The sequence below is a fragment of the Vigna angularis genome, chromosome 3 (assembly GCF_016808095.1).
Source record: "Vigna angularis cultivar LongXiaoDou No.4 chromosome 3, ASM1680809v1, whole genome shotgun sequence".
Lineage (NCBI taxonomy): Eukaryota > Viridiplantae > Streptophyta > Magnoliopsida > Fabales > Fabaceae > Vigna > Vigna angularis.
In genome coordinates this window covers 25,492,155-25,517,061 of record NC_068972.1, presented here as the reverse complement: position 1 = coordinate 25,517,061, position 24,907 = coordinate 25,492,155, and the positions used below count along the sequence as shown (strand labels likewise).

At 33.7% G+C, this 24,907-nt stretch overlaps 1 protein-coding gene across 1 annotated transcript; it reads left to right on the top strand.

Annotated features, from left to right (window-relative positions):
• Window positions 1–10,167: 10,167 nt before the first annotated feature.
• LOC108325478 (histone H1) lies at window positions 10,168–11,068 on the top strand. Its single transcript, XM_017558558.2, has 2 exons — window positions 10,168–10,333; window positions 10,401–11,068. Exons 1-2 carry the CDS (start codon window positions 10,274–10,276, stop codon window positions 10,869–10,871), a joined length of 531 nt encoding a protein of 176 aa, XP_017414047.1. The 5' UTR covers window positions 10,168–10,273; the 3' UTR covers window positions 10,872–11,068.
• Window positions 11,069–24,907: the final 13,839 nt, after the last annotated feature.

Below are 24,907 nucleotides of genomic sequence, written 5' to 3'. Positions count from 1 at the left end.
AAAGTTTATCACAATAAGCAGATGTTGAACACCTTCATGGAAGGTGATCTATGTTCATGGAAGGTGATCTGTTCATGATCTTAAAAATGTATATTATCGATTCTAGCAAAAAGATTGAGAAAAAAAAAGGAACCTTTCTACTGCCTCGGTTCACCAGAACCCGAGACCAAAAGTCTGGCAAAAAAAAAATAATACTTTATACCGCCTCGGTTTCATTTTAACCGAGATAAAAGCATATATCTTTATACCTCGGTTCAGAACCGAGACCAAAAATAATAGGCTTTTTACTTCGCCTTTATATACCTCGGTTGTAAAACCGGTGCGAATAAGCCAAAACAACCGCTGCAGTATCCTCTTAGTGCACTAGTGAGGTAACAATGAAACATAAAAAAAAAATTATCTGTTATAATTGGTGTGGACAGAATGAAGTTCACGATTGAAAACTTGAATATATAGTTTGTATTTTTATGAGTATGATTCTATACCTTATACATTTAACTGGACGATGCCAAAATGCTTTGCAATGTCCATTTTTTATTATGAAAATGTTAAAAATATAAATTATACTAAATTTAAAAAAATAACTTTATTTACTAATTGATTTATATATATTAATTTAATAAATTTCATCATTGGTTATACAATGCTACATACTTTCAGTGACTAAGTTTATAAAAAACATTGCTTTAAAACAAAATTTATGAGAAAATATTCATGGCTGACATCTACTTTGAAGGAGATTTATAGCCAAATCATATTTGGCATGAATATTCCTTTTTCAAAAAGTTTTTCTAAGTTTGATCTTCCAAATTGTAATAAGGTTATGGACACAATCACACAACCAAGGTAGAAGAAGACTTGAGAAAAACACATTTATGATAATCAACCTTCAACAACGTGGAAAGAAAAAAACAACCAAGTCCACACATCAATCCCAACGACACCACACCAATTGGAGACTCATGCCACAACATAACAGCACAAAAGATCAACATCAGAACATAATAAAGATGCCCCTTAACAATTCTCTGCATGCAAAAATTAACATTTAATGGCTTGCCTACACCAAATTTGCAGTTTGTCATCAACCCCATTAGCGTATAAAACAAAAAACCAGTGACAAAAACATTCAATACCGTGGATCTCCTTCTCTGCTCAATGATTTGATGAATCCCTCATTATAAGCCAATGATACGAAAACTGATGGCAAAGTACCGAGCCTTTGGGGAGTTGCTATCCTAACATTAAAATCAAAACATTCAAAGAAAACCAGCATTACATACAGCTCACACCTTCCTCGTATGAAAGATGCAAAACCACGATCTCAAACACAAAAATGAAATACCTGAAATTAGGCCAAGAAACCAGAAAAAGAAAGCCACACAATATGTGCACCAATTTTCTGCTCAAACCCTGTCTAACCAATTTCCACACAACCAAAGGTTCATATCATATGAAGTAAGCACCCAACTTCCACCAAACCGAACACACAAATCACAAAACAACACCTACAACCCAAATTGAAGGCAAGAAATAAATCTATTTTTGTGCTACCCTTTTCAAGCATTCGCCATATGTTTCGTAATGCAGAGAAACAAGATCAAATCTTCTAGCTTCAACGAAAAAACTGCATAATCTTTGTTGGCCTAAAACCATGCACAAATAACCACAAACTATCTTCACCCACGTACGACCTTCACAATCAACCTTCACGCTTGACGTTCACCACTTTCATAACACCTCCAACAGCTCCACTGAACACCTGCATCACAAACAAACGGTTAAAGGATGCTCATATTTGAACCACCTCTGCCAGGTCCTACACTCTTCTCTGCATCCTCTTGAGTGGGCATCCTCCACCTTCGTCCACTGCTTCAATGGCCATGCCTTCCTCGGTGCATTCTCCACCATGACAGACACCCCCGTAGCTGCTTCAACGACCATCACATGCTCGCTCCATCCTCCAAGGATACCTTCGTCCACTACTTCAACCACCATGGGATGCGCGCTACATCCTCCACCATCACGAATCATGCCGCTTCCACCACTAATGTCCAGACCAAATGCACGCCTCTGCAACCACCACCTTCGTCGCATGGGTACTGCAACGTCCACCTTCTTCAACCATCAACGCGCCATAACAAGTTGCAACCATCAAGCTTCGTCCTCCAAGGGAACCGAATAAGCCCTCTGGAACCGGATCTGCCCTGCAATGTCCCCAACACAGCACCTCCTAACCAAATACAGCCACTCCAATCCAAAAACATATGGTGGAACCGAATACACAGCATGGGAACCGAATACGGTTTCCCATGTTTTTCTTCAAAACCGTGTAACCGAATACGGCGTGGAGGAACCAAATACGGTATCACGTTCTTCGTCTTCTCTAGCTTCTCAGAGTCGTCTTCTTCATCAACCACTTTCTTCTTCATCTCCTCCAGCCATCAAGCTTTTCTTCTTCATCAACCACCAACCCTGCAACGTCAATAAATAAAAAAAACTTGTGTAAACAACTACAATCATACCTGACCTTAGCTTTCTCTCTTCGCCCGCACTGAACGCAGCAAACAATACTTGTATAAACACACTTGCAGACAATGCTCCTTTGTTCACTTGCACAAGACAATGCTCTTCTGGCTCAATTAAGACAACAACAACCACAAACCAAGCACATATTAATGGTTTTTCGACATGGTCAAAAGTTATTCAAAATAATACTATGTATATGTGACTAATGCATACGGGAATCTCTCCTGTTCAATGCCTGTATGAAGCAAAAGGCTCAAGAATCTCTCTGCAACTTTCCTTTCAGTAAACTCGTGAGTGCACAGTGTACCCAAGTTCGAATTAATAATGCTTGGAATCGATGCTTGTGATGATGCATTGAAGGGGGAGTTGAACATGGATGTTACTCTGACGCAAGAAGAGAAGAAAAGAATGGTAGATAGGGCAAGAAGTGCAATCATACTGTGTCTTGGTGAAAAGGCGCTGAGGGAGGTTGCGAAGGAGAAGACTGCGGTTGGAATATGGGCAAAGTTGGAGTCATTGTACATGACAAAGTTGTGGCTCATAGGTTGTGTCTGAAGCAACAACTATATTCGTTCAAGATGACAGAATCAAGAACCATAGAGGAGCAACTTGCAGAATTCAGCAAGATTGTTGATGATCTGGAGAATATTGACGTGAGGTTGGAAGATGAAGATAAGGTTGTTATTCTTCTGAATGCACTTCCAAGAACCTTCGAGCATTTCAGAGATGCCTTGCTTTATGGTAAGGATCAGGTGATTACTTTAGAGGAGGTTGTGACGTCAATTCGAACCAAGGAGTTCCAAAAACTTCAAGATTCGAAGGCAACCGAGGTGGAGGCATCTGGGCACGTTGCGGTGAAAGGCAAAGGGAAGAAGCAGGGGGAAAATTGGAAGAAGCCAAAACCAGAAGGTACGAAACAGGTGAGATGTTTCAAGTGCTAGAATATTAGACATATCAAGAAGTTCTGTCCAGAGAAGGGCAAAGTCATTCGGTCACAGGAAACTGCTGATGTGGTAGAGGCGTCCGAGGGATATGAATTTGTTGGTGTTCTGGTGGCTTCATTTGAAGATTCTCAAAGGAGCTGGATCATGGATTTTGGTTGTACCTATCACATGTCCCTGATGAAGGAGTTCTTTGAGAGTCTCGAGCAAAAAGAGCATGGAAATGTGTTGCTCGGTAATAACAAGGCTTGTCGAGTGCAAGGATTGGGTCGGTAAGGCTGAAGATGTTTGACAACCAGGAGATGGTGCTGCAGGATGTGAGATATGTGCCTGAACTAAAGAAAAATTTGATTTCTATCAGTTCGTTGATCTTAGGGGTTACTCCACAGGAGTTCAAGATGGAGTGATGAGAGTGTATTCTGGAGATTTTGTGATTGTCAAAGGCAGAAGAAAGAATGACTTGTATATTCTAGAGGGTTCGACTGTCATTGGTCATGCCTCGGTAGCAAGTGAGAAGTCAGAGAATACCACTCGGCTTTGGCACTTGAGGATGAGACATATTAGTGAAGGACCTTAAAGAATTAGAGAAGCAATGTTTACTTTTGGGAGATAAGCTGCAAAAGCTAGATTTCTGTGACCATTGTGTCTTGGGAAAATCATACAGAATACCGTTCGGCAAAGGGAAACACTTAACCGAACGACCATTCGAGTATGCTCATGCTGATTTGTGGGGGCCTGCAAGAACTCAAACTCATGGTGGAGGAGCGTATTTCCTGAGTATAATTGATATTTTTCAAGAAGAGTATGGATCTACGTTCTGAAAAATAAGTCTAAAACGTTTCAAAGGTTCAAGGAGTGGAATACACAGACCGAGAATCAATTGGGGTGTAAGTTGAAATGCTTGAGAACTGACAATGGTCTGAAGTTTGTTTTAAAGGAATTTAATGAGTTCTACAAGGTTAAAGGGATCAGGAGGCACAAGACTGTGGTGGAAACTCCTCAGTAGAACGGTTTGGCTGAAAGGATGAATAGAACAATTCTAGAGAGGGTTCGGTGCATGTTGCTTAGATCGGGATTGTCAAAAGCTTTTTGGGAAGAGGCGGCCAATACAGCAGTATACCTAATCAACAGGAGTCCGTCTTCAGCTCTCAATCATAAAACGCCAATGGAAGTTTGGAGTGGACAACCAACAAATTACTCAAACTTAAAGGGTGTTCGGTTCTTTGGCGTTTGCACATGTCAAAAGGGGACAAACTAGAGGCCCGAGCGGTGAAAAGTGTATTCCTTGGATATGCTGAAGGAGTTAAGGGATACAGGTTGTGGAGGTTGGATAATAAACCTTCAAAATTTATCATTAGTAGAGATGTCGTTTTTTATGAGACAAGAATGACAATGCATGCTAAAAATCCTGAGAAGAAAACTCTCATTAAGGTGGAGCAGATTACTGATGAAGTCGTTTGGTCGTTGACTGAGAAAGACCGAACGAGTGAAGTTCAAAATGAAGTCGTTCGGTCATTAGCTGAGAACCGAACGGGTGGAGTTCAAAGAGAGTCTATCATAGATCTTGGTGATGATACAGATGGAATGTCTGGTGATGTGAGTCACTAAAGAGAGGCTGGTGTTGAATTGAGAAATTATCAGCTTGGGTAGGGAAAGGAGAATCTCTAAGCCAACCAAACGGTTTGGAGAGGTAGATCTAATTTGTTATGCCTTGAATACTGCTGAAGATCTTGAAAGCTCGGGTGAACCGAGAAGTTACAAGGAGGCTCTTGACAGCAGCGATCGGTATCTTTGGCATGGTGCTATGGAGGAAGAGCTTAAGACTTTAAGGAAGAATAGCACCTGGAGATTGGTGTATCTGCCAAAGGGTAAGAAGGTCATAGATTCTAAATGGATCTTCAAGAAAAAAGAAGCTATACCAGGGGTTGAGAAAGCAAGGTACAAAGCGAGACTTGTTGCAAAAGGCTTCACCCAGATTGAAGGTACAGATTATCATGAGATTTTTTCTCTTGTGGTAAAGCACTATTCGGGCAGAGTTCTAATGGTTATAGTTACTCATCACAATTTGCATCTGGAACAATTGGATGTGAGAATTGCGTTTCTGCATGAAGATTTGGAGGAAACCATTTATATGAAGCAGCCGGAGGGATTTGCTTTGGATGATAGGGTGTGTCTGTTGCAGAAGTCGTTATACGACTTGAAGCAAAGTCCAAGGCAATGGTACAGGAAATTTGATGATTTCCTAATAAAGCTGAACTTTAAGCGGTGCAATTATGATGACTGTGTGTATACTCTAAACCGTGATAATGAGGTACAGTATCTTCTACTATACATGGATGATATTCTCATTGCCAGCAGTGACGGGTGCATGATTCATGAGTTGAAAGCGAAATTGAGTGGTGCTTTTGAGATGAAGGAGCTAGGGGAAGCAAGGAAGATCTTGAGCATTGATATAAATAGAGATAAACTGGGGGGAAACTTGTTTTTATCTCCAAAGAATTACTTGCAGAAGGTGGTTTCAAGGTATTAGATGTCTCAATCCAAACCTGTTGGCACACCGATTGGTCAACACTTGAAACTCACCAAAGAGAAATGCCCGAAGACCGAGAATGAGAGGAGGAAGATGAAGTCTGTTCCATTTTCTAATGGGATTGGGAGCATCATGTATGGCATGGTCTGCACTAGACCTGACCAAGCGCATGGAATAAGTATTCTTAGTCGGTTTATGGTTGATCTTGGACAAATCCACTAGGAAGCTTTGAAGTGAATGCTTAGATACATAAGGGGGTCTCTGGATACTAGATCACTCTTTCAAAATAACTCTCAAGGTGGAGGTTTTATTGAAGGATTTGTAGATTCAGACTTTGTCGGGTGTATGGACACAAGAAAGTCCCGTTCGGAATATGTGTTTACTCTGTTCGGAACTGCTGTTAGCTGAAAGTTTACATTGCAATCAGTCGTTGCCCTTTCAACCACTAAAGCAGAATATTGTGCGCTTGTTGAAGGGGTAAAGGAGGCACATTGGTTAAAAGGCTTGATTCAGGAATTGAGGATTGATCAAAAGTTTGTTTGTGTTTATTGTGACAGTCAAAGCGCCATACATTTGGCCAACCATCAAATATACCATTCAACAACAAAGCATATTGATGTCAAACTGCACTTTGTTAGGAGCATTGTAGAATCTAGTACTGTCCAAATCTGCAAAATTGCATCTGAAGATAACCCTGCAGATATGCTAACTAAGCCGCTCACAAAGGAGAAATTTTTGAAGTTTTTGTCCAGGATTGGTTCTATACCGTTCGGTTTGTTTTTCTTGTAATAGTCGAGTCTAGGTAGAGATTTGTTGTTAGACTCAACTTTTGGTTTTAAACGATTTGGTCTCTTTCTGTACGTTCGGTCTTAGCTAGTGTTCAGCTTGTGTTGGCCTCCTACTGTTGATAACCGTTCGATCATTCTATTGTGTTTGTTACAATTGCTTTGACTGGCTATATATTGTAGCCTGTCTTTGCGGTTTGTAAGGTTTTTTCAATCTCAAAGTATTATTCAGATCATTTTTCTCTCTGTCTTTTACTCTCTTGTTCCTACTTCTTTGCATCTGGATTTTCTGTTCTCTGTTTCACACGAACCCAACATAGTTCATTCTCAAACCCTATCCTTTTTTTTATCTTTAATTTGGATTTCAAAAATACAATAAAAATACCCTATTTCTCATACCACTTTCAATTAATGGGTCACAAAAAAAAACACAGGTCATGGACACAATGTCACCTTGTACACTTTTTCTTAACCATTTAAACATTATCATAAAATATGATAAAATAGAACAAAATTAACCAAAACTGGAACCTAATTGAATGTAAAAAAATTGAGAACCACACTAAACAAACTAGACAAAAACAAAAACTAAAATAGTATTTAAGTAAAAAAAAATTAGCCCAAAAATATTAATGAATTCGAGTCAATTTTTTATTTTTTTGTCTTAAATTAAATTTAACCATTGGAAAGGAAACAAAGTTTTATTTTTATTTAACTTTGGGATGCGGAGAAAAATTATCCAAAAAATAATATTTCAAAATAAATTTTATTTATTTATAAGGTAAAAGTAATGTATACGAATTATAAAGTATTTTGAATGAAGTAGAAAATAAATTTAACGAAAGTAATTTATGTTTAACTAATTGAAGCTTGTTCCATTTTACATTAGTTTTGTTATTAACTCTGTAAATAGAGTCGTTTTCTTTTTTTTTTAAGCGTTTGTATATAAGAGGTATATTCAATTCATATTTGAGACTGACTTTCTCTTCTCACTTCTTTATCGGCTATCATAAGAAGGGAATAGAAAAAAAAAACTTTTAAAAATATTATAAATGGAGTCGTCATTATAATTGACTAAGAAAGACTATAGAAAACATAAAAGTAGCAGTCTTATAACCAAATTTAAATTCGAGAATGGATTATGTGTGGAGAAGGTGTTAATAGTCATAACATTGAAGACAATTTCCTAAGTGTGTAAAATTAGTGTAATTTTCTAAAATATTTATTTTTCCCAAATCATCCAATAAAACATACAAATATGCAATGATAAAAAAAAAGTAATTTTTAAAATAATTTTGGCCAATGAACTTTAATTTTATATATTTTAAAAAATTGAGAAATCAAAATTAGATAATTCTTTTAAAAAACCTTATTTGAGAAAATATTGATCTGAATAACATTCTTTTATTTAAAATAATATCAAATGAATCTAGGATTTAATATGATAAAAACACTTATCAAGCAAATCCACAAAGTATTCACATGATGATTTTGAAAATTATAATTATTAAATAGTTCAAGACTTAAATGATAAAAATTTATTTTTTAATTATATAGCAAATCCAAAATTTGAAATAATAATCAATAATTTAAAAACTTAACATAATAAAAATTATCAAGTAAATTCAAAACTTAACATAATAAAAATTTGTTTTTAATTATCAAACAAATTCAAAATTTGACATAAAAACTAATAATTTTGAAAATTATAATTATCAAGTAAGTTCAAAAGTTAATATGATAAAAATTTATTAAAAACGAAAATAATTTCTTTCTATTAAATGGGAGGAGTTTTGTTATTATATGTAAAATTATAATCAAATAAATTAATCTTTGCTAAACTAGGTAAGCATATAGTATATTTGATTTATAAATTCGATATCATAAGACGAAGTTATGATTTTTTCGAGTCTTAAATTTTGGAGTAATTTCTTAAAGAATGTATAAAGGTAAGAAAACTTTTTGAATTAGATAATAATTTGTCAAATGCTTTATTAACTGATATTGTTAACATTTTTACTTTAAAGAAATAAGTGGTAGCTTTGTTGTTATTGACTTGAAACATAATATTATAGATCAAAACGTATGGAAATTTAAAATAGATTAATTCTAATTTCATGATGAGAGACAACAAATATATTTAATTTTAATAAATATTTATAATAATTCTTAATATTTATAAAATGATTTTTATTATAATAAATATATGCATAATATTTTATTATAATAAATATACGCGTAATATTTGTATAATAACACATAAAATATTGTTTATTTTCATTGTACAATTATGAATTAAATATAATTTTTATATAGTTGTTTGAATTCTCAAAATTTAAAATATGTGAATTTATTACCCAATCTAATTTTAATTGGACACACACAAAAATTCAACTCCACCACAAGCAAAGATATAATGAAGTTTGATTTTGATTTACTTGCCCCCTCTTCTTCATGAGAATTTAATTTAAAAAAAAACTACATATTTCAATTCACAAATATTAAAAATTGTAAACAAAAAGAAAATGAAAAAAAAACACTGAAAAGTTAGGAATGAATGAAGAAACATCCATTCCTGATAGATAGCCTGACACCTAAGTTGTTTTCACTTCAAACTTTTACATTCAGATATTTCTCTGGTCTTTTATTTTTATTAGATGTTTTTATTATTTATTTTCTATAATATTAATTCTGATATTTTATTTATTTTCTATAATATTAATTCTGATCTTTTATTTATTTTTTGAATTCGTGCTGACTGTCATCCTTCCAAAACCATTATCATTTTCTTTGGAGCATATTTTAAAATCTGTTTCAACTATTCAAGATACAAAACTTATCTCACTAAAATGATTTACACAAAAAAGATATAAAACTTAATTAAGTTCGAACTACAAAAATCATGAATGTGAATTTCACAAACATTCAATTACTTTCAAGATTTAATTTACTGTGTAATTTGAACCATGGTATTTTATTCAGATATTAGTTGATTGTATAATAGCAGGAAAAGATTTATATTTGAATTAGTAAAAAATATATTACTTTAAATTGTGTCCTATATTAAAAGAGGGCCATTATTTTCGAAAATAATATTATAAAAATATAAAAGATAATTAGACAGTATATTCGAAAAACCAGAAAATTACTCGCACTTTCAGCCAGCACGGGTGAAAGTAGTTGCAAGTTCCAAAAAAACTTGGAAAAACAAAAGGCCCACGGCCCACGGCCCACTTTAATGTTGTTTTTATTTCTATGGCGGCCCAGTGGTACCAACAATGGTAAGCCGCCAAATTCTGATTGAAAATTGAAATTCAAACTAAGAATTTTTTCGGGCACTGACACGTAGCAGTTAAAGTTATCTTTCCACCGCTTCCAGTTCCAACTCCCAACCCAACCTGTGTCAAAACACCGTTAACTTTACATAGTAACATGTTTTGTTCTCTCCTCTCTCACACAACACAACTGACAGAAAAAATAAATTAAAAATGACAAAAGCCAATGCGAAGAACAAATCCGCCTTCGCGCTCCACCCTCCTTACTTCCAGGTATCACCCTCTCTCCTATTCCAGAATTTCATAAAAGCGTTTTCATTTTATTGCGGTTTTCTTTCAGATGATTGCCGACGCAATAACGTCGTTGAAGGAACGCACGGGTTCGAGTCAGCCTGCGATAGCCAAGTTTGTCGAGGACAAGCACAGCAAAGGGCTTCCTCCCAACTTCCGGAAACTTCTGTCCGTTCAGTTGAAAAGTTTGGTCAAATTGGAGAAGCTCTACAAGGTCAAGAACTCCTACAAACTATCTTCTCCACATACTGAGAAACCAAAAACCGCTCCGAAAGAGAAGAAAGTGACGGAGAAGACGAAGAGGCTGAGTCAGGTGAAGACGCCCGAAACTCTGAAAAAGAAGAAAGCCCCCAGCACGAAGAAATATGTGGCGGCGGCGGCAGCCTCTGGAGGAGGTAAAGTGAAACGTTTGAGTCAGGTGAAGACTCCGGAGGCCATGAAGAAGAAGCCCAATATAACACCTGCCAAACGCAAGGGCACTCCCAAACCCTCCAGGGTCAACAAGAAAGCTAGGAAATGAAACCACTTTTTGTGCTTGTTTATGGCAGATAGCCTGTTCAAAACATTTGTGTGCATACAATGCTTGGATTGTGTGTTAGTTTTTTGTTTTCTTTTTGTTGCCTTGCAGTGGATTGTTTGTTATGATCAGCTTATGATTGTTGACGAACCCAATGTGCTAGTTTAATTTAAGGCTTTAGCTATCTTCATTTTCTTTTATGTTTGCGATTATTTCAGTTTTAGCATAGAATATGTTCCTGAAATTGATGCTGCCTTACTTTCTATGTCTACTTGTTATGGCAAAGTAGCCTAATCATCGTGGTTGTTTGGGATGATGCAGAAAATGGTTAACATAACCATGTCTCTATCCTTGTGTTTGGATTTTGGTTTAAAACAACGTTGGAGCCAATTCACTCCATGGAAATGTTAAACTAACACACGTTGTCTTGTAGCTTCAACTCTCTTAAAAGTAGAATAGGACTACAAATGCCATCAAAGGATAATTTATGGTGCAAGTCACGAAACAATTTATGGTCCAAATCACGAAACGAATCACGGCTCGATCCAAGGATAACACATAAAATAGTTTGTTGCTAAGCTTCCAAGACAAGAAAAACCACTCGCATCCAACGTGGAAATTGTATGTCGACAGATCGTTTGGCAAGAAGGGCGAAGGAGTCATCAGTATTATACTAGAAGGGACGAACGATATAGTCATTGAACACTTGTTAATGTTCAAGTTTAAAGTTTCTAATAACTAGGCCGAATATGAGGCCTTAGTTTCAGGTCTTACCTTGGCCAAGGATGTGGGACCATATCGAGTAGATTTTCCAACAAACTCTTAGTTGGTGGTTGGGCACGTTCCAGATTAAGAGTAACCAACTCCTTCCATACTTCCACAAAGCTATGGAGCTGATTAAGGGATTTGAAGCCATGGACGTAAAGCTTATCCCTCGAGTAGAGAATGTATGGGAAAATACCCTGTCCAAGATTGTGAGTGATAAAGAGAAGGCGTAATTTTCCACGGTCATAAGGCAAGTGTTGATGAAACCTACGGTGAAGTGCAGGTTCACAACAGTAGCTGAATGAAAGGATTGAAGGGAGATTATTAAAGTCTTAATGAGGTAATAGAATGAAGGCGAAGCCATCAGCCCGACTAATGCTAAGAAGATTACCCAGTTTGCTTTCATTGGGGAAGATTTGTAGAGAGGAGGGTTCTCTACCCCTATTGAAGTATCTCAGAAGAAGACGCTCAATACGTGTTGAGTGGGCTGCATATGGCGTGTGCGGTCTCCATATTAGATAATGAATACTTAAGATGAGAACCTTGCTACTAGGGTACTACTAGCGGACCATGGAGGAGGATTGCAAAGTCTTTTTTCAAAAATGCAAGAGTTGTTAGGAGTACAACAACGTCAAAGTGTCATCATCCGAGTTGCACAATGTATCCTCCCTTAGTCGTTCGCCTAGTGAGACATGGACATGATTGGTTCCTTCCCAATCGGTCAAGCTCATAAGTTCCTAATGGTCGTAATTGACTATTTCATCAAGTGGGTGGAGACGGAACCATTGACGAGCATCATGGCTCAGTAAGTACATAAAGGTCATATGCCGCTTTTGTCTCTCTCGCACAGTCATTACATACAACAACCGAGAATTCATTAACAAGAAATTGGTTAAGTTTTACAAGAACTTGCCATTAAACATGTAAGCAGCTTAGTGGAGCATTTCTAGACGAATGATCAAGCTAAGACCGTCAACAAAATCACAATTGTCGAGCTCAAGTGACGCTTGAGAGAAGCAAAAAGATCATGGGTTGACGAGTTGCCTCACATCTTGTTGGTTTATCGCTGCTCATCGGATGACACCACTATGGAAACACCTTTCAATCACGTTTGGTATTGACACCATGCTGCCAGTGAAGGTCGGCTAGCCTTCACTTAGAAGAAAAGTACAGGACATGGATCTCAATGATGCAAAACTTAGAGTAGATTTGGACACTATACAGGAAAAAAGAAGTAATAGTCATACAAGCAAAAGCCTACAAAAGGGTGATGACGTGAAGGTACAACACCAAAGTTCGATTGATAACCTTCAAAAGAGACATGGTATAAAGGAAGACTTATAAAGCACGAAAAGTTAACTTACATATCATTACATTTTAGTGTATAAGTTTATAACAAACAAAATTTAAACCAACAAAAACTAAATTTAAACCAACAAAAACTAAATTTAAACCACTTGTCTAGAGTTTAAACTTTGACAATATTCAATACTTTTGCTTATTAAAAAAAAATTGAACAACGTTCATGATCTAAAAAACCTTATTAGTTTTTCTGGATAAAAATAAGAAAAACTCATACTTTACAATTTTCTTTTATTACATATGTAAAAACTTTATTATTAAATAAGTATATAATTTTTTGTTTTGTTTTGTATTTAAGAGAAAGCTATAATGAAGTCTTAAAATTGATTAGATGCAACAATGATCTATAAAAAAATAGAATTAAAACTTTGTAAAATCATTCTAACAATACCGGTTACCAGCTTTTAATATTTTGTAGACTTACTTTTTATTCTTTTTATGTAATTTAAATTAAAAAAAAGATTTCATATTATAAGTTGAAGTAACAAATGTTTAATTAGATTGTGCTATATGAAAATTAGATATAATAAAAGTTGTAAAAAAATAAATCTAACATACCACTAATTTAAATTAATAAATGAAAAAGTTTTCAAAAAAAAAATAAAAATTAAATTTGATTAATACTCATTAGGTCAAGTCATCAAATAAAATGCAATTAAAAAACATATACAAATTTCAAAAAATAAATATAAGCACCAAATTTTTTCAATAAGAATTTGATTATTTTAAAAAAAATAAATAATAATATATTTTTGCTTAGAGATAAAAATTTCATTTACATAATAAAATTTATATAATTATATCCTGTATCTTACATTTATCAATTATAGTTTATCATCTAGTTTATTAAACATCTGTATTCCAATAAGGTAGAGTTTTTCGGCTTAGAACTTACAAGTTAGAAACTTATCATTAATCAACCATAAACTAATCGACAAATAATAAGCTTCTAAGAAAAATATGTCATGGTTATTCTATGAAGTTTTAATCTAAATTTTGTAATTATAAGAATTTTTTACAACTTTTATTCTTATACAATGATATTATAAGACTCACAATCTAACACGGGCCTCTCTCCTCATTACAGCAACACCCACAAACCACCAACATCATCAGTTTCGAATCAAACTCGCAAGGGTAAAATTGAAATTTCAAAATTCAGAAGGTGCAGGTAGACATTGATGGAGGGTAGGAAGAAATTACCCTAAAATCCACCATGCAAACTCAACTTGTTTGTTTTTATGAATTTGGTTTTTTGTTTATTTAAAATTAAAATTCTTATTCGATGTTTAAAATTAAAATAAATGTTTTCTAGATTTAAGTTAATATTGATTTATTTTTTAATTTTAAATTCATGTTGTAAATGGACTGTAATTTAGAAAATAAAAGAAGCTATAACGAAGAAAAAAGTGATTTAATACAGTTGGCATTACTTTTTAATAATAATATTTTAAAAAAATGTAATCACTTGTATATTTTTTAAGTAAATATGGACAAATATTTATTTGTTAGACTTGGTCGCGTAAATTTGTAGTTAGATATTATTATTAGTTTTATATTTGTTTTTTTCCACTAACCAAAATATATTCAAATTATAACTTATATATTACTAAATTTTCTTCATATCTACAATAATTATTTATAGTAGGCAGTCTTGTTCATACAAATAAAAGACATCAGTAATTCTTTTATTAAATAGATGTTTTGACTTTTTGACAAACACACCGTTATTTATTGTTATTAGTTTTAAGAGTGTTAAATCTACATTGACTTGAAATACTAAAAGTTACACTAAATTTATACCAGTAGACATAATATATGATATTAATATCGTTGGATTAAATTCCATCACATCACTCTCTTATTTCATTGAGTTTAAAAATATTTATTTGTTTTTTTATTTTTTATTGTCATCAATCTTTATGGTGAAAAATTTATACTTCAATCTTAGTGCAAACTCCAAAAATATATGCTATTAAACTACAATTTATGGTTAACTTAATAAAATAAATTCATATTGAATTCAAAAATTTAAATATGATCATTAAGTCATTCGTCATTCCTAGACAAATAAACAAATTATTTATTGGTTATCTTATCTTAAGTTAATAACTCATTGATTTTATAACCTCTTTTAAATCAATTAATTTATAGTTAAAGCCACAATAAACAATAAATATAAACATTAACATCAATAGAGAAAAGTGATATAACATTGTATATAAATAAAATACAAGTGAGTTTAGGGATTGCATATAATCCTAAAAAAACATTATTTAACTACTCATGGAATTAAATAGCATAAAATCTAATAAAATCATTTTTCTACGCCATCAATATTAACTTAAATTTAAAAACCATTTGTATTAATTTTTAACTTTAAATAATTATTTACATTTTAAAATAAATAAAAAGCAAAAATCTTTCAATAAAAAAATTGAAATAGTGATCAGATCTATATGATTTCAAAGCCGATTCAAAAAAATATGTCAAACCTGAATTTGTGTTTGCGTCCACGATTTCACGGAACAAAATTAAAAAAAAATAACAATAAAATCGTGCTCCAGACCACGATTTCATAACAAAGAAATGGTCTTCAGAAAATAAAAATAAAAAATCTCAATGTATGTTTCTAAAAATGATTTTAAAATAAGAAAAAAAAAGGTGTTACTACCTCCACCACCCCAAGTGCTCCTGTATCTCCCCCACTATTTTTTTTATTCCAAAAGTACTCTACACCTGCATTCACATGGCTTAGATTTAAACTTGTGATATATTATAAAATTTTATTTACATTTTCTCTTAAATAAGTTTGATTCAATATTATTTTCACTGTTCAATATATTTTTTTTTCTTCAAATTACTTAATAAATGGTAAAATTTTATTCTAAATTTCTAAAAGATAGTGAGAAGGTGTAAGATATTTTTGGAATAAAAAAAATAGGGGAGAGATGTAAAGTATTTTTGGAATAAAAAAAATAGTAAAAAGGTGTAGAAGATCTTGGGGTGATAGAGGGAGCAACACCCAGAAAAAAATGGTCGATTTCAGGAAAAAGGACTCAAAACGTGCTTCTAAGATTTTAAAACAAAAACAAAAGATAGCCCATGAAAATCGTGCTACGTAGGCTGCTTTCATACAAAAATAGAAAAAATGCTTCAAAGCACGATTATTTTTTTTTGCGTTTTGAAATCATGTTTTGAAACACGATTTATTCATTTTTATAACTTTTATTACACCAATGTGATAAAAAAATTCTTTTTATAACAAGATACAAATCTAAGGTTTTACTTTAGAAACTTTAGTCAAAATCAATTTAACATAAGGTGGTATGTTAAAATACATAATTTTTCATATTTAAGTTGAAGATAAAAAAATTAAATATTAAATATATTTGTTGTTTTATCAGTAATGTTATGGACATGAGATATTCAGCAATTTTATAAATGAATTATTTTCTTAATAAAGTTATTTTGTTATCGATACCTCTTTCCATCACATTTTTTTTATTCTTAATTATCGAATCTAAAGTCTTATTTAAGATATTCTCAACGTATTAGTCAAATTTATTTTAAAATTAGATAGCTGATATGATAACATAATAACTAATTATTTTTCATCTGTGGTTATAACTTTTATTTTTCATTCCTTCACCTATTCTTCGTTTTTCTTTTCGTTCATAAACTCTCCTACGGTGTCCTAACCATTAGCACTTTCGTCGACGAGATCAAGATCTTCACATAACGTCGACATCAGTAACTTTAACATTCATAAATATAATATTTTTTTAATGGTAATATTATATTTTAAATTTCACATGTTTAAGACGTTATTTTTCATAAATACTTATACAAAGATATAAAAGTAACCTAAATTCAATTACTCTTTTATTCTTTACCTAATTGAAGTTTCAGTTTCTTATTAAACAAATTTAGTTATTATAGAAAATGCGTAAAAAGTATATAGAACAACATTTTCATGGAAAGCTAAAGGAAGAGCATTTTTAACGTACTCAAAGTTTCAAACATTTCAATTTATTTGTTCACTTTAGGAGCCGTAACACGGTGAAAATACTTTAAGGTTGCCTTCATTCCGCAACAATGAATTGCATCAATGTTAAACCAATATAAAGTACTAAAACATACAAAAAAGTTCTTGAATGAGAAGTAAAGCATATAACTTTTAGATATAATATTATTGAGTTAATTATATTTTTTTATATTCAAAATGCTTAAAATTATATTTTATCACTCTGTTTTAAAGTATATATCAATTTTATTTCACACTTTATAAGTTTTCCACAAAGCTGTTAAAACGGATATTTGACTCGATTCGGCCTGACCCATCACATATTGGTCACTTAGTGAGTTAACCAAACACAACTAACTTATTAACGAGTTGAAAAAATTCGAACCTAACCCAACCCACCACGGGTTGGTGAGTTAAACGGATTGAATCACTAGCTTACTTAATTATAAGTTTTTTTTAAGATAAAAAGAATTATAATTTTTTTAATTTAAATCTAAATAAATTTCACTCTAAAATGATGTTAAACTTCAAAGACAATTCAAAATAAAAAAAATATCATATAATCCAAGTGTAATCCAAAAACAAGTACAAAAGGCGAACAAATAAGTTTTTAATATTGATAATTTTTGTATCACTTGTCTATTCATAATATTAGAGTCTTGAATAAATAAATCTATAATATTTTTCTCTCTTGAAACATTTTTTTATCCCTACAATATAATAAAAAAATGCTAACTAATAATATTGAAACATAAAATAATAAATAACTAAATTAAATTACGTGGGTTGGTAAGCCAACCTGACTCACCATGGGTTCAACCCGGATGAGCCAGATTCTAAGTGAGCCGGATTGAAAACTAACTTGGCTCAAACCCGTGGTGTGCCAGGTTGGCTCATGGGTTACAACCCATTTTGACAGCACTAGTTTCCATAATAAATGACAACAAATAATATTAGAATTTCTATCTTCTCACTACAACTCTTTTTGGTTGTAGTTGCTGAAGATAATGAAAATTATGTATGGAATTAATTTCCCTTGTCTTGAATATATAGAATTTCTATCTTCTCATTACAACTCTTTCTGCTAAGTGTTATGAGAAAAGAAAGGATGAAAATTGTGTATATTATTCTATTTTAATGAGAGAGTACAATTAATATATATAGCTGTTTAAAATAATATAAAAACGGAATATAAATATATGAACATAAATACACAAATATGAACGAAAAATAAATTAAATCTAATATCTCCCTCAAGCTGCAACATATATATCCTTAATGCTCAGCTTGGACAACAAAGATTGAAATTGTGCTGGATGTAAAGCTTTAGTATGAATGTGTGCAAGTTGGGCTGAAGTAGAAATGGGTAGGAGCTTAATTACACTAGCTTGAACTTTATCCCTTATGAGATGACAATCAATTTCAATATGCTTTGTCCTCTCATGCATGGCTGGATTTTGTGCAATTTGTATAGCAGATTGATTGTCACAAAATAGAGGAACTGGTTGTGGTAGAGGCTGTTTCAAATCATGGAGCAAATACAAAAGCCATTGAATTTCACATGTTGTGGAAGCTAAGGCTCTATATTCCGCTTCGGTTGATGATCTAGATATAGTACCTTACATCTTGGATTTCCAGCTGATTAAGGATGCACCATAGAACACATTAAAACCAGTCACCGACCTTCTAGTGTTAGGGCAAGCAGCCCAATCAGAATCACTAAAATCCTGTAGAGCATGTTCTGTGTTGGAGGGAAAGAATAATCCTAGTCCTGGATTGTTCTTGATATATCTCATGATCCTTATTGCTGCTGCATAGTGATCTTCCAAAGGATTGGAAAGAAATTGACTCAGAGTACTAACAACAAAACATAAATATGGTCTTGTGTTGGTTAGATATAATAACCTGCCAAGAAGTCTTCTATAGGCATGCACATCTGAATAGGGTTTCCCTTTTGTCTTGGAAAATTTTGTGCCTGACTGTATGGGAGTAGAAACAGGTTGACATCCCAAAAATCCCGCATCTTCTAGTAACTCTAAAGCATACTTCTTTTGTGACAAATTAATGCCCTGTTGAGATCTTGCAATTTCTAAGCCCAAAAAATACTTGAGTTGGCCTAGGTCTTTAATCTTGAACTTTGCATTCAATAGAGTCTTCACAGTCTGAATTTCCTGGATGTCATCACCTCCCAAGACTATATCATCTACATAAACAAGTAAGATGGTGATATGAGCAGAATCACTTTTGACAAAAAGTGAATAATATGATTTTGATTGTATGTAGCCCAAAGAAAGTAAAGTAGTTGTCAACTTGTAATTCCATTGTCTAGAGGCTTGCTTGAGTCCATATAAAAACTTCAATAACTTTCAAACTTGACCTGGTCTTTTTGTTTTGTAGCCAAGAGGAAGAGACATGTATACTTCTTCATCTAGATCCCCATGTAAAAAAGCATTATTTACATCTAGTTGATGTAAATACCAATGTTTGGAAGCTAATAAAGCCAGAACCAATCTTACTGTAGTGAGTTTGACAACAGGTGAAAAAGTCTCAAAGTAATCTAAGCCTTGTTGTTGTGTGTAGCCTTTGGCTACTAACCTTGCCTTGTATCGTTCAATACTCCCATCAACATGCCTCTTTATTTTGTATACCCATTTACATCCGATAGGTTGCTTTCCATAAGGTAGATCAGTCAAAACCCAAGTTTTGGAATTTTCTAAAGCTGCAATTTCTTGATCCATGGAATTTCTCCAACAATCATGTTTGATGGCTTGGTTATAGGTTTTAGGTTCACTAACTTGGGAAATATTAAGGACATGATTTATGAAGAGATGATAATGCATCATATGAGAGATATTAAGAGATAAGATATAAGGTACCTGTGGATGACTGAGTGGCGGAAGAAGTAGATAACATGTTGCAATGATAGTCCTACAGATGAGATGGTTTATGTTTTGGCCTGGTTGATTTCCTTTGTGGAGTAGCAGTAGCAGGTTCAACAGAAACAGGTTGAGAAGAAAAAATAACAGGGTCTGGAACAATAGAAGGAGGAGATGTAGGTCATAAAGAGGGTTGATCAGTAACTTCTGAGAAAAGAGGTGATGGAGAGGAAATGATTTTGGTGACAAAATCCAAGGAATTTTGTGTATCAATAGGTGAGTGCTTGTCACTAGTAAGAAAAGGAAATATGTTTTCATAAAATACTACATTCCTTGATAGAAAAATTTCCCTAGAGTTGAAATCTAACAAAAGGTATCCTTTCACTCTTTTTTTAAAACCAAGTAAAACACATTTTCTTGCACGAGGTTGAAATTTTGTTCTATGAGCTTGAAGAGTTGAAGCATAGCAAAGTGAGCCAAAAACTCGTAAGTTAGTAATGTCAGGTTTAACATTGTGTAACAATTGAGATGGAGAAAAATATGTCAAAACTTTGGAAGGTAAAATATTAATGAGTTGCATAGCATAACGAACAACAAAAGACCAAAAAATTATGGGCAAATGGGATTGAAACATTAAAGATCTAGCAACATTGAGAATGTGTTGATTTTTCTCTCAACAACTCCATTTTGTTGAGGTGTTTCAACACAAGATAATTGATGTTGTATCCTTTTTAGTCTATAAAAATCTGTCATTGCAAACTCATTACCATTATCTGATCTAACAACTTTTACATCTTTGCTAAATTGTGTTTTGATATAAGAAACAAAGCCAATAAGTTGTGATCTTGTATCTGACTTACTTGCCATCAATTTAATCAATGTGTATCTTTGAAACCATCAACAGAAGAAGTACAATAGGGCCCCCAGATATCAACATGAATTAAATCAAAAGGAGCTTTTGAAACAGTATTACTTAATTGAAAAGGCAATTTCCTTTGCTTAGAATAGTGACAAGTATCACAATTTTGTATTAGGTAAAGTGGCATACATGGTGCGTAATTTGATATAACAAGAAGAAGAAGGATGCCCTAGTCTAGAGTGCCAAATATCTATAGAGTGAGGTCTTATTACAGAACAAGCAATAGAATTATCAGAAGTAATAGAAGCTGGTGAACCAAGGGGTGTGGATGCAGGAACTATCATGATATACAAGCCATCTTTTTCTTCAGCTTTCCCAATCATCTGCAGGGTTAACTTGTCCTGTATTTCACATGAAAATTCAGAAATGGTAATTTTACAAGATAGAGATTTAGTTATCTTTGTGACCGAAATAATATTGACTGAAAAATTAGGAACAAACAAGACATTATGTAAAGTAAGGTGTGAGCTAAGAGAAACTATGCCAGAATAATGAGTAAATGAAGAGTTCTTGTTGGGTAGTGATACTGTAATTGGTAAGATTCTATGATAAGAAATAAAATAAGACAAAGAACTGGATATATGATCAGTAGCACCTGTGTCTAGAATCCATTGTGAATAAATATTACCTTGATCCTGAGAAGAAGTGGAAACATTATGAGAACTCACTAGATCGGTAAAATGTGTGGTTGTGGGATTAGATTGAGGAAGAAGTGTCAATAGACCATGAATTTGCTCTTGAGAAAGTCCGAGAGTTGAAAAATGTGACTGCGCCTGAGAATTAGTAGAAGAAGGAACAACTGCAAAAGCCATTGAATTTCACAACCCGAATCTCCAGAAAATCCTCCAGATTCCTCAAAAATCAATCTAGGGCTACGAGTGATTAAAATACTCAATTGTTTCTCATTGAAAACCCTAGAAAGCCAAGTAAAAACATAAAACATAACGATGCGAGAGTAACAGAGGGAGTATCCATAGAAGGAGAAGAAATTGTAGGAAAGTCAAGAACGAAAGGCAGAAGATGAAGATCTTGGCAGTAACAAAATTGGCTGTGGAAGAACGTGATCAAGAATTAATTTTCTTCTGATACCATGTTATGAAAAAAGAAAGGATGAAAATTGTGTATATTATTCTATTATAAGGAGAGAGTACAATTGATATATATAGTTGTTTAAAATAATATAAAAACGGAATATAAATATATGAACATAAATACACAGATATGAACGAAAAATAAATTAAATCCAATACTAAGCCCAAAATATAAATAAGAAATAATAGCAAACTAACTAAAGATAGAAGATAAATATAAAATAAAGATAATATATCTAACACTCCCCCTCAAGCTCGTACATACATATGTACCAAGCTTGTTACTAATATAATTCATCAAGTCTTAGTGAAAATATCTGCTTGCACTCGAATGACATCAAATTGCTAATGATTTGCACGACGACATAGAAGACGAAATACCAACCAAAAGACTCCCCTGAGCAACAAATTTGAGATTGCTCCATGTAAATCACTTATTGCAAATCGTTGTTGAGGAATGCATTGTTGACATCTAGTGGATAAAGAGGTCATTGTTGGAGAGCCACCACGACTATAAGTAAACTAAAAAAGTCATCTTTTCCATGAGAGAAAAAATATATATGAACGGGTCAAACGCAATAGTGACAAAATGTCGGTAAGAAGAGACGACAATGGAAGAAGCCATGGATGAATAGGAGAGACAAACTATAAAAATCCAAGATTCTTCAATCAAGGCACCTGGAAAAGGAAAAATAGCAACCTCGATGCTCTGAATAGCTGTTTGAAAGGAGACGAGACATGCAACAACACACGATGAACCTAAAAGCAGAAAACGAGCGACCTTGACGCTCTGAATTACTACTAGACATGCTATCATGCACAACGGAAAAAGGGAGCAAATTCATAACTTCAAAGGGCGTTGAGAGCACGTGAGAGCTCCAACGAAGGCGTCGTTAATGGCATGGTGGTCGCCTGATCGAGAAAATCAAAATCATGTGATCGTGGGTCGAAACTAGAACTCTGGTAGTGACAGCGATAAACGATGGCACCGTTAGTAGCGGTAGATGGCACTATCACTAGCAGCGATGAGTGTAGTGGTAAAGACAACAAGAATTTTTTCCTCAAAAGATCCTTAAGCTCTAGATACCATGTTGAAGATAGTGAAAATTATATATGGAATTAATCTCCCTTGTGTTGAATATACACATAAGATCCTCTATTTATAATAGAAGAAATATAGGCTAAACCCAAAATACAAATAAGAAATAATAACAAACTAACTAAAGATAAAAGATAAATATAAAAGAAAGATAATACATCTAACAGTAGCAAACAAAAGTGGGTTTGGAGGTGATGGTGGACTCGATGTGATATGATTGGTGATAGTGGACTAGAGGTGATATGCTTGATGATAATGGACTTTGCCTCGTTAGTTAGGTGAAGTTCCCTTTGACACGAGTTTATGATGAGACTTAACTCTCTTAAACCCTTACATAACTTATGTCACGAAAGGAACAACTTAATTTTCTTCAAAATCCATTCCATTATCACTTACCTTATCAACTCCATCTCCTACACCACCTCCACCTATCTTGTCACCTCCATTTCTTATGCTACCTCCACCTTCACTCACGTTGTCTTCCATATTCACTAAAGTCTCCTTTAACTACTATACCAACCTTCGTAATCACCAATGTTTCTCTTGTAACCACCACCACTAGATTCGCCACCACTAAGTTCATCACCTCTAAACCCACTTTTTATACAATTTTCAAAATTATGAACAAAATACAACTAAATACAATTTTAGTTAATAATTAAAGACCAAAACCTATTTAACTTTAGATTATTTATATTAAGTTTATATCATATTTCTTAATTACATTAATTTTCATATTTTAAATATCTCAGCTTCTCTTAAACACTCACATGTATCTCACCTTCGTGGGCACATATGGAGAAGCTTGCTCTCCATGTATGTGTCAAATTAACACTAGTAAAAATATGGGATATTACCGCGCACGTTATGCATCGGTTCACCAGAAATCGAAGCATAAAATGGCGTGGTGGAATTTTTGAAATTTTCTCGACAGTATAGGCCTCGGTTGCAACTGAACCGATGCCAAAGAGGGTATATGGCCGCGGTTCTGTAGACAACCGCGGCAAAAACCCCTTACAAGAATCTGACAGTCCAGTCTGCTGGTTATTAAAAATCCCTGTGCAGGAGATATGGCTATGGTTGTCTGCAGAACTGCGACCATAAACCCCTGCAAGAATCTGACTGTTCAGTCTGCTGGTTATTGAAAATCCCTGTGCAGGAGATACGACCGCAGTTCCCCTCAGAATCGCGGCCATAGACCCCTGCCAAAATTCTGACATTCGACGTTTGCAGTCATACATTAATTAATAGTAGTTAGGATGTCAGGGATATGGCCTCGATTCCCTCTGAACCGGGACCATAGACCCTGAGCTGAACAAAATCTAAATATTTAAGTAAAATTTAATTTTTAAAATGAGGATTTGGCCTCGATTTGGCGGGGAACCACGATAAAAAGGTTTAAAAACATTTCAAAATTGTCATTTCAGATTGAATTTGAATTTTTTTTAAGAGAATAGGCCTCGGTTGTGTGGGTAACCGAGGCCATATCCCTGATATTACCGAGGTTTTACTGAGAACTGAGGTAATATCCTTTCGTAGGTTAAAGAAAAGAAAACAAGAGACGAACAATATCGTGTTCCACGCGAGAAACAGTTTCTCTGCGTTCCCTCTCGAGACCACTGTGCTCCGCGCTTTCTTTGCTATTTTCTTGCGTTTTTCACCGTTTAATCTTGATTTTGGTTGTTGTCGTGGCCATCGTCAACGTTTAGGAAGCTTTTTAACCGATCAAAATCGTTCTAAACGTCGTTTTGATTTGGTTTTTTCGATTCTCCCCCATAGAGGTAAATTTTCGATTTTTTTTATTTTTTATTTTTGCATTTTGATGTTTGATTTTGTTTCTAAAACTAATATTTTTTTTGTATATTGTTGTATGTTTGAATTTTGCAGAGTTCAATTTTCT